We start from the raw sequence: 9,822 nt of genomic DNA, 5'->3' as shown, positions 1-9,822 counted from the left end.
ACCTCCCCCCGCCCCCCACTCTGGGTAGCGCGCCCTCGAGAAGTGACGTCATCCCGCGGCGTCAGATGTGTTCGACGTGGAGCGCAACAGGTCTCTGCGTTTCCCTGTCGCGAGGGCGGTGCCGCGTGTACGTAAGCCAGTCTAAGAGCGAGGAAGCCGAAGAGGGCGGGGTAAAGAGGAGGCTGGAAGGAAAGGGAACTTCAGACGCGCGCACTCGGGTGCGCGCTCCGGCTCGTCCGCGCGCCGGAAGCAGCCGCTTGGCTGCGGAAGTCGGGGCGGGTTGGGGAGGCGGGGAGGGGGGAGGGGGGCAAAGATGGGGGGGGGGCGGCGGCGGTTCGCGATGAAGAGCGGGAGCGCGTGAGCGAGCGGGGGAGGGGGGGTGGGAGGGAGGCTGGGGGGGGGGGACCGGAGCGCGAGCCGCAGGGGCGGAGGGAGGGGGGCGCGAGCGAGCGCGGCGGGCGGCGGTGGCGGCGCGAGAGCAGTGGGGCCCGGCAGCGGCGGCGGCTGAGACGGCGGCGGCGGCGGAAGGAGAGAAGATGGCGGATGGCGACAGCGGCAGTGAGCGAGGGGGCAGCGGGAGCGGCAGCGGCGGGGGCGGCGGGGGTGGCGGCGGCTTCCAGCCCCTGTCCCGCGGGGGCGGCGAGCAGGAGACCCAGGAGCTGGCCTCGAAGCGGCTGGACATTCAGAACAAGCGCTTCTACTTGGACGTGAAGCAGAACGCCAAGGGCCGCTTCCTGAAGATCGCTGAGGTGGGAGCGGGTGGCTCCAAGAGCCGCCTCACGCTTTCCATGGCCGTGGCCGCCGAGTTCCGAGACTACCTGGGCGACTTCATCGAACACTACGCGCAGCTGGGGCCCAGCAGCCCCGAGCAGATCGCGGCGGCCGCGGCGGCGGCGGGTGCCGAGGACGGCGGTGGGCCCCGGCGGGCGCTCAAAAGTGAATTCCTCGTGCGGGAGAACCGCAAATACTATCTGGACCTCAAGGAGAACCAACGCGGCCGCTTTCTGCGCATCCGGCAGACCATCAACCGCGGGCCGGGCGCGGGCGGCGGCTTCGGCGGCGGAGGCGGGCCGGGGCCCGGGGGAGGCCTGCCGAGCGGCCAGACCATCGCGCTGCCCGCGCAGGGCCTTATCGAGTTCCGAGACGCGCTCGCCAAACTCATCGACGACTACGGCGGCGACGACGACGAGCTGGGCGGCGGCCCGGGCTACGGGGAGCTGCCCGAGGGCACGTCCATCACGGTGGACTCCAAGCGCTTCTTCTTCGACGTGGGCTGCAACAAGTACGGCGTGTTCCTGCGGGTGAGCGAAGTGAAGCCGTCCTACCGCAACGCCATCACCGTGCCCTTCAAGGCGTGGGGCAAGTTCGGGGGCGCCTTCTGCCGCTATGCCGATGAGATGAAGGAGATCCAGGAGAGGCAGCGAGACAAGCTGTACGAGCGCCGGGGCGGCGCCGGGGACGAGTCCGAGGGCGAGGATGTGGATGACGACTGAAGCTGGGGCAGCCTCCCCCACCCCGGCACCCCTACCCCGCTCCAAACCGTAAGCTCCCCCCCCTCCTCGCCGGAATGCTCCCCTTCCCACTCACCCCTTGTAGCTGGGACCTGGGAAGGGGGAGGCCCCTAGAGAAACAAACCAACAAGAAAATAACAAGCAATGCTAATTAAAGAAATAACCACCAGGAAACTCGCGGACAACTAGAAAAGAGCGGCAAGTTCAAAGGAAATGACACTGACCTGAGAGGTGAGGAGAAAGTGCCTCTTCACTTGAGAGATATAGCCTCAAACACCCCGTCCCCACCGTCGCCCACCTGAACTATCTGAACCTCATCCAAGATTACATCCTCACTCGCCTTTGACCTGGAGGTAGAAACGTTTTAATTGCCCAGAGCACCCACCTAAGGATATTTGATTTTCAGTTGTGTTGTTCCTGGACTGCTTAAATTGGTTCTATAAATCTCCCCATTGGCCCCTTTGGTTCAATGTTGAATTCCTTCATCTTCTTTAAAACCAGCATCTTGGTGTCTAAATCTTTGCTAAGTCCATGAAGATACGGGAGAGAGGCTATTGCAAGTTACCCTTTTCCGAAGGTGCAGGTCCATAAAGGGAAATACAAATTTAAAAATACATACTAATCATGGACTCACTGGGCAGAAATGAAAATTCAGAAGCTCTAGGGGGAATATGGAAACAAATTTGGATTTTAAAATAAGGTTTTGGAGGGAACCTGGACCAATGTCTGTTGTCTTTTTCTTTGCAGAATTTCTTCCCTCCCCCCCATGCAAACTGATGGAGATATCAGTGTTTGAACTGGAATCCATTTCTAAAATAGTTTTAAAGTTGGCAAGGTTTCTGAAGATTTTAATGGACATTTTTATATTGGGGTGGGGGGGTTGCATAAGAAATCAGGCACAAAGCACAAGGAAAACTGTTTGAGTGGATTGGTTGCTACTCACTAAAGTTCTTCCCCTTTTCTCCAAATATGGAGGTTATTATAAAGAAATGGCTTAGGTATGAAGAAATGAGAGCCAGCTCTCTTATGGCTCCAAAAAGCGTAAGCCTGTGAATAGTAGATAATTCAGCAATTCCATCCAATGGCTGACTGGATTTTAAACCGTAACTTCCATGATATCAGCAAAAGGAAACATGTGGCTACATGCCTGAGCTTTGAAAGAATGACTGACATCCATACAAAAGTTGGAAATTAACAAAACTGAAGCCTCCATTTACCTTCAGTTTAATCTGTGGACTTATTCAAATGATAACATCCTCAGGTCCAGAATTTCCAGCATCAGTTATTCTTTTACAAGAATTTTTAAAGGAGAACTTGATCCATTTTTATCAGTACCTCACAATCAAAGTTGGCACATGATGGATGGATGATTCAGAGCAGCAGGCCCTATGGAAGCTGAAATCCATCACTAAAAGGAGCTAAAGTGAAAATGAATAAGCTGACTATACCCTGGAAGCTTTTTTATACCATCTTGAAATTTCAACATAAACTGGCTTCTGCCGGTTCATCTTAGCTGTCTTTCAAGAATAAAAGTTGGGGTTTTCAAGGATCACCTCTTCTATATTTTAAATGGATTCTCTCTATAAATGGTTTTTAACTAATCAAGTCAATCCTACCCCCCTTCAAAAAAAGGTATTTCTAGAAATGTTAATGTATCCTAGGTAACTTTGAACTGAATGGGATCTAAACTGTTCATTCCAAAGTTTTCAGGTATTACTTGTGCAAACACCTTCTCACACAGGAGGCAGGTAACCCCACCTCCACAATCTTCTTAGTATTTTTTAACTGCATGCCTGCCCTTTATTTGAGCTGCCTTTTTAATTTATTGCATACCCTTTTTATTACCTTGTTTTGGTATTACTCAATCTATACTATCTTTTTGTTTTGTATTTATTGGGAAATAAGGAATATACAAAAGGTCATTCTTACGCATTTGTGGCTGAGAGGGAGGGAGAATATATTTTACATAAAAATTTGGCTGTTTATAAAAATTAGATTATACAGAATTGTTGATAATCGAAGGTTAGAAGTACAAGAGCCACAAACATGTACTTAAGCCCTTTTAAAACAAATTCTCTTCTCCTGTCATCCACAATAGACTTTTTAAACAGATTTTTTAAAAAACAGTTTTTGTTTTTTAATTTTTCTCCGTTGCAAAGAATGTTTCCTAAATTGTATGGGAGCAATAGTATTTTTTGATGTTTTAATTACATCCGTATTCTTGTACTGTATTTTGTACTACAAGGCAGCTGTTTTCAATAATGTCCTGCTGTATTTACCTTTGTATTTTGTTTGAGTGTGTTCAGTTCTTTGCTGCGGAGAACAAGTCCCAAAATAATGTTTGAATAGAACAGCTTTAGGGTTGCAGAAAACTGCTTTAAATAATTTCAAAAATTTGAGGCAGCAATGAAAATTAAGGTTGCAGCCATTAGTGTATATTGCTGTAACTTTCATTTTAAAACCATATACAATTCCTGTATAGACCAACTTGTTTTGTTGCTTCAGTGGTGATCGTGTTGCTCAGCTGCTGTGAGCCAATTCGATTTTGCAAAGGTGCAGTACCTCTCCTTTTCAAGGGGTTGTTTTTGTTTGTGTTTTTTTTTTTTTTGGCTGAATTGCAGTAACTAGCCTTGCCTTTCTACTCTGTAGAATTGACAGGGTCTTCACAATCCTTTACCCGTGGCTATTAAGCTATAATTAGCTGCATAGGAAGTATGTGGAAGTGGACAGAGGCATATATAGCGTGTATGCCAAGAACACTACCATATACGGCATCAGCTTTGGTAACCAGAGAAATTTTCTCTTAGTCATTAGACCATATAACAGTGATGTATCGTGCAAAAAATCTTTAGTAATCAATTTGAGAATCCTCCAAAAATAGGAGCAAAGAATGCATAAGCTATGTGTTGGAAGAAGTAATTTATATTAAAACTCTGACCTGCCTGGATAAGACTAGTTAAATGTCACCATGGTGGGTTTTTAAGTCTTAACCAATCTTGAGGATTTGATTTTCCCCAAAGGGGGTGGTTCATGGCCTTTCTTCCTACTGCAGGAAGATTGGGATCCATTCTAACAGAAGGGTATGGGTTAATTGTCCACTGATCGTCATTCCTGTCCCCAGGGACAATAGAAATCTGCAGAATATAGGGACTACACTTTTGAAAAATTTTTGCTATTAGATGTGACTGTATTAACTGAGGTGCTTCAAAAGATCATTCATAAATATTAGCTTATTGAAATCCATGATCTTTGTTAAATCTAGTTGGAAAGAAAACAGCATTATGCAAACTACAGTATGAAAAACAAACCTCATTTTGTTTTTTTACCATTGCTGTGAGCAGTGATATTTTTTACTTCATTGAGCATCTCAGTAGTCATACACTTAGAATATCCAGTCCTATCTGAAAAGTCCTACAGCTTAGTTTTGAAATGATTGGTAAAAGGTTTGTTCCTCATACTACTGTTTTCTCTGTTTTCATTGTGGAGTTCCTACAACTTAGAAGAATTAGAAACAAAATAATTAGCAAAAGAACAAGAATCTGTAAATATGTCCTTACATTTCTGATTTCTATTGTCCTTATTCATCATTCAGCCAGTGGAATGACAATTCCAGTCTACAAACATGTCAGTGCATCTGCTGTACAAAAAGTCTGTATGGCACCAAAAAAAAAAAAAAAACCAAACCAAAAAACCAGACACCCTGTGTAAATATTTGAGGCATGTAGGTGGCATAAATGACTGTAGCTATACTATACACATAGCTACTTGTCAATTCAATTTTTATAATTAACACAGAATGATTCTGAGGGTCTGTGGATTCAAGCAGTCTTTAAAACCTCCTGCTTTGTTTGTTACCTTTGGATCACTTTGCAGCAAATTACAGGTCTTTTAAGAGATTCCGGGCTTCAGTTTCCTTCCAGAAAACAAACTACATTTATCCTGTTTTTTATTTGAAAATGTGCAGGGTAATGGGCAAAAAAGGCTGGTTACAATAATGCCCTCATATTGAGTGGTCTGTTAATGACTGCACACTTCAGGCATTGTAATAGCTGAAGATGACTTGTTAAATGTGACTTTTCCCCAATGTTACAAAGATGTAGAATGATCTACACAAGGTATTAAAAAGTGACTATTAATTTCCATCTGCCTTGCTCTTCAGAGAGTGTCAGTTAATAAATTTGGGGGGAAGCTTGAGTGTATGTATAGCTCATGCACATAAGTATTCTTAACTAAGTTCTGTTTTTATTTTTAACCAGATTATGGTACTTTATCAAATGCACAACTAATCTCTCAGTAGATATTCATTTGAAAATAGTGTGGCCTTGATCAGTGAGAAGGGGAAGAGACTTGTTTTTTGCCTATGTAAAAATGACTCATTTGCTGGGAGTCATAATTCTCTATCTAATATTTTTGTGGTAGGTCTCCTTTTGATCAGGAAAAAAATAAAAATGTGTGTTCATTTAGGTATAATTACATTCAATTGTCTGTTGTGTTTAGAGACTATCAGAATTGTTCTGATGAATATCAAAGTGACTGCTTTGATGTCCAATCTCAGGTTTTAAAATATAGTGGTGTAAAATCCCACTGGTTACTGGCAAAACACTTTTATTTTAGAATACCTTAAAGCTCACATATATCCGGCCTGTTCAGACAGTAGAGCCTCCATCATCTTGTTGCTCTTTTCCCACTTTCTATTGGAGTCTGATACTTCCATGGCTTGAAAGTATCAAGAAATTTTCACATTGTATATTTCCATTTTAACCCTTGTATATTTTCTCAAAGGCAAAAAGCACTTTTCGTCACATAAATACATATTTATTTTATGTGGACCGTGGCTTCTCAGGGTCCCCTAATTCTGCTTATTAAGATGACTGTTCTGACTTTATATAAGTAGAAATCTTTGCTAATGTTTAGAAAGTTTGTATTGGTCCTGAAAGCATCTGCTAGCTTCCATTGGAGGCAGTAATAACCAATACTGTGTTCACAACTTAATACGTTACTTTCCCTTGAGCCTTAAGGTAACTCTTTTTTTGCTGTCAATAGCAGCATTAAAGTTGTTGCTCTGTAGAAGATGAGACTATCAGTTGTCAGGGTTGATTTTTAGAGTACTGTAAGTCAATTAGCTGTCTTCCTGATTAAGTTAATGCTTCCATCAAATAGTTGTGGAGTTGTTTGGTTTTTATTTGGGGGGGGTGGGGTGAAGCACACTTTACTTAAAGCCTGACTAAAGAGGAAAAATTGTATCATGTTTTGGGTTAGGGGTTTTTAGCCCCAGACGGGTAAAAATACCAAATTATAATTGCTTTATACTTTTGACAGGGAAAAAAACAAACTAGCACCCAAAAGTTGGACTCCTGAATGTTCTTGGGATCATCTAAAAACTTGTATTTTAGGGTGTGGTGTTCTTTGCTAAATTATAGTTAATTAACACCCACCTTAATCTTTGGCACCAGACTTAATTTTATTACTTAGAGGTTTAAATGACTCAACTTCCACAAAATGAAGTCTGATTCCCAAAACTCAAAATTAAGGTTGCAACATGGAGAACTTTATACTTTTAACATAATTCCCAGATATTGTCAGTGCCCCTTGTCTAAAAGCCTATACTAACTATTTTGTAGATTTCACAAAGAAATGAGAACAAAGGCAAGAGGCTTGTATTTATAGTCATCTTTACTCACAATCTATGTAACTTCAAACCAAAAATAGCTTAGCCATTTATCTAAAATTATATTGTTCTTTCTAAAAAATTCCATAATTCAACCAACTCAGTTATTTAGGACCTGATTTTCCTGTTGGCAGACTATGCCACTAGCCCTTTACTTCTCTCTTCCAGCCTTTTGGTTATTTGACTGCTTCATTAGTGCCTCCACCAGAGGGTGGATGGAGGAAGGAAAAGGAGGGGAAACTTAAATCTGTTCATTTTATCCTATTAGTGATGCTGGTAGGACTGGTGAAAGTATGAGGAAGCTTTAGATAAAACAAGGTTTTTGCATAGTCAGTTTTATTTTTCCTATTATTCTTGACATCTGTTGACATAGTTCATTTTGCCTTTTAAGTGGAATCTCACCCAGATATTAATTAACATTTAGTAGTACAAAGTGGAAGAAGTAGAGATGTTCCATACAAAATTCAGTAGCCTTTTTAGAAGGGTTTCTAAAAATTTTTCTCTAGGCTCTGTGACATCCTTTTTGTTGAGAGCTAACTCTTCAAAACAAATTAAGTACAGCCTTTATTTCTTACAGCATTACCATTAGAATTTCTAAGAATAAAAAAAACCAGGGGAAGGGGGGTGTTAATGTATTTCTTCTTTCATTAGTGCAGCTTACGCAGAACCTACCTTAAAGAGGAATTTGGGGGGAAATTGATATGAACCCATTTGTGTTGTAGGACATGGGAGAGGGGGTTAATTTTTAACTTAAAGGTCATCGAGCACCCATCTCTCTTCTAACTACTTGTCACCCCTTTGTGATAAAAGTTTCCTTTGAAGTTCTGCGTATTGCACCCTGAATGTGGAATCTGTTCTGTCCTTGAAAAGCTAAATAGAATTCTTGAGTCGAAGCAGGGTGTAAATCTTGCACTTGCCCTGAATGTTATGTTAGCAATAGAATGTGAGTTATTTTGCAATGGAATGGCCAGCATTTTAATAGTAACATTTAGTGTTAATGCTTCTTAAGGTGTTCTCTTACTGTCCTTTCTGGGCTTTATGTAGAAATGACTTTTTCATGGTTATTTAAGAAAATCTATTTCTTCTAATTCCCAGGTAGCATATTTTCCCAATCTAGTAAACTGCCAGCCACATCTGCCAGTGGCTAATGTATTACATGCTTCCTCCCCGAGAACAGCTTCTTAACTCCAACCCTAGGGTTGTTGCTCTGCCAACACAGAATCTGCAGAAGTAATCTGAATGAGCTAAATCCAAATTTAAAGTTCGTTGGAGCAGGAGACAGCTTCTTGATCAGGATGTACTTGTGTGTTTAAATGGGCAGCAACTAAAAGGAATATGATTTTATAATTTAAATGTCTTTGATCCATATGTAAATATCCACATGCTTGTGCATTGTAAACAGGTGTGTATTCATATGTATGAAATTACAGAACTGGTTTCTGCTTCATGAGAAACACAGTACCTTTAATTTTGTAAGATTTCCCCCACAACCTTATAAATGTATATAGAACACTAAACTTGTAGTGATAGGATCAATTTGGGAATATCTGCTGAGAGACCAAAAAGTTCATTTTTAAAGTACCTTGGTTAAAGAACAAAGATTATTCTTCTTGTTTATTTAAAAAAAAAAAAAAGAAATGCACTTTAACAAGCAAACACAGCTGCATGGTTCAATTCAAACAGATACATTAAGTGCAGCACCCATTCAAAATCTTCCCTGAAAACAATTCAAAAGTAGAGTCAGAGCTGGCTGTAGGTCTTGCTGCCTAAGAGAGTGAAGCTCAGACTCTTATACTTTATGAGGCGAGCAGGGCTGCTTTTTAAAGAGCAATGTGAATACAGCCAGGAGCTACAGACAGGTCTGTAAAAGGGCAGGTCCTGGATTTACCACTAGCTAACTAGCAAAAACAACCAGAAAAAAAGGTTTAAAAATTCATGCTAGTGAGCACTCCTTACGATAGCAGATTTTTGCAAATGGAGTTTTACAAGTCTATATTTAAAAAATTGTATGTTTGTAACAAATAAAGTATGCGGAAAAGTGAATGACAATTTTGTGCTGATGTCTTTGTGATTTAAGGAAAGTACACTGGGATAGGCCAGGTACCTATTGTTTGTCCTTCATTCTCCAAAAGGACCAAGACATCAGGAAGGTGATGTCATAACTAGCAAGTAAATTTTTAAGTGAGGCAAGACCGTGCAGAGTCTCTAGCCTCACTCTCCACAGCCATCTGGGTCCAGTGGCAAGATATAGATCAGGACAACTGGAGATGGTCTCAGATGCTCTTATCTTACTTTTAGACTGGTAGTGCTAGAAGTGGGTGGGTGTGGAACTTGATTGGTAGAAGATACAATTGAGATTGGAACCAACTGTCTGCCCACACTGCCCCTTTATGATAGGTATCTTCTGGTGTGGTCTTTCTGTTTGCTGTAAAACTCATGAAAGTTTAGGAAGCAGAGATAAAGCAAATTCAAATGTAGGCTTACATCCCAGTCATTCCAGAGTAACAGGCTATTTAATGTTTCCCAAGTTTTAGCCCTTGCCAAGATTCTCATCTTTTATCCTCTAAACTCATTTGGTTCTCATCCTTTCACTTTAAAAAAATTTGATGTTTGTATTTTTGGCACATTTCTGAATCCCCCCTC

At 42.1% G+C, this 9,822-nt stretch overlaps 1 protein-coding gene across 1 annotated transcript; it reads left to right on the top strand.

Annotated features, from left to right (window-relative positions):
• Nucleotides 1–536: 536 nt before the first annotated feature.
• PURB (purine rich element binding protein B) lies at nt 537–9,228 on the top strand. Its single transcript, XM_036753026.1, has one exon. It carries the CDS (start codon nt 537–539, stop codon nt 1,491–1,493), a length of 957 nt encoding a protein of 318 aa, XP_036608921.1. The 3' UTR covers nt 1,494–9,228.
• The last annotated feature ends 594 nt before the right edge of the window (nt 9,229–9,822 follow it).

The sequence above is a fragment of the Trichosurus vulpecula genome, chromosome 3 (genome assembly GCF_011100635.1).
Source record: "Trichosurus vulpecula isolate mTriVul1 chromosome 3, mTriVul1.pri, whole genome shotgun sequence".
NCBI classification, from domain to species: Eukaryota; Metazoa; Chordata; class Mammalia; order Diprotodontia; family Phalangeridae; genus Trichosurus; species Trichosurus vulpecula.
Note: the sequence above shows the minus strand (reverse complement) of the source record. Positions and strands in the feature narration are given on the sequence as shown.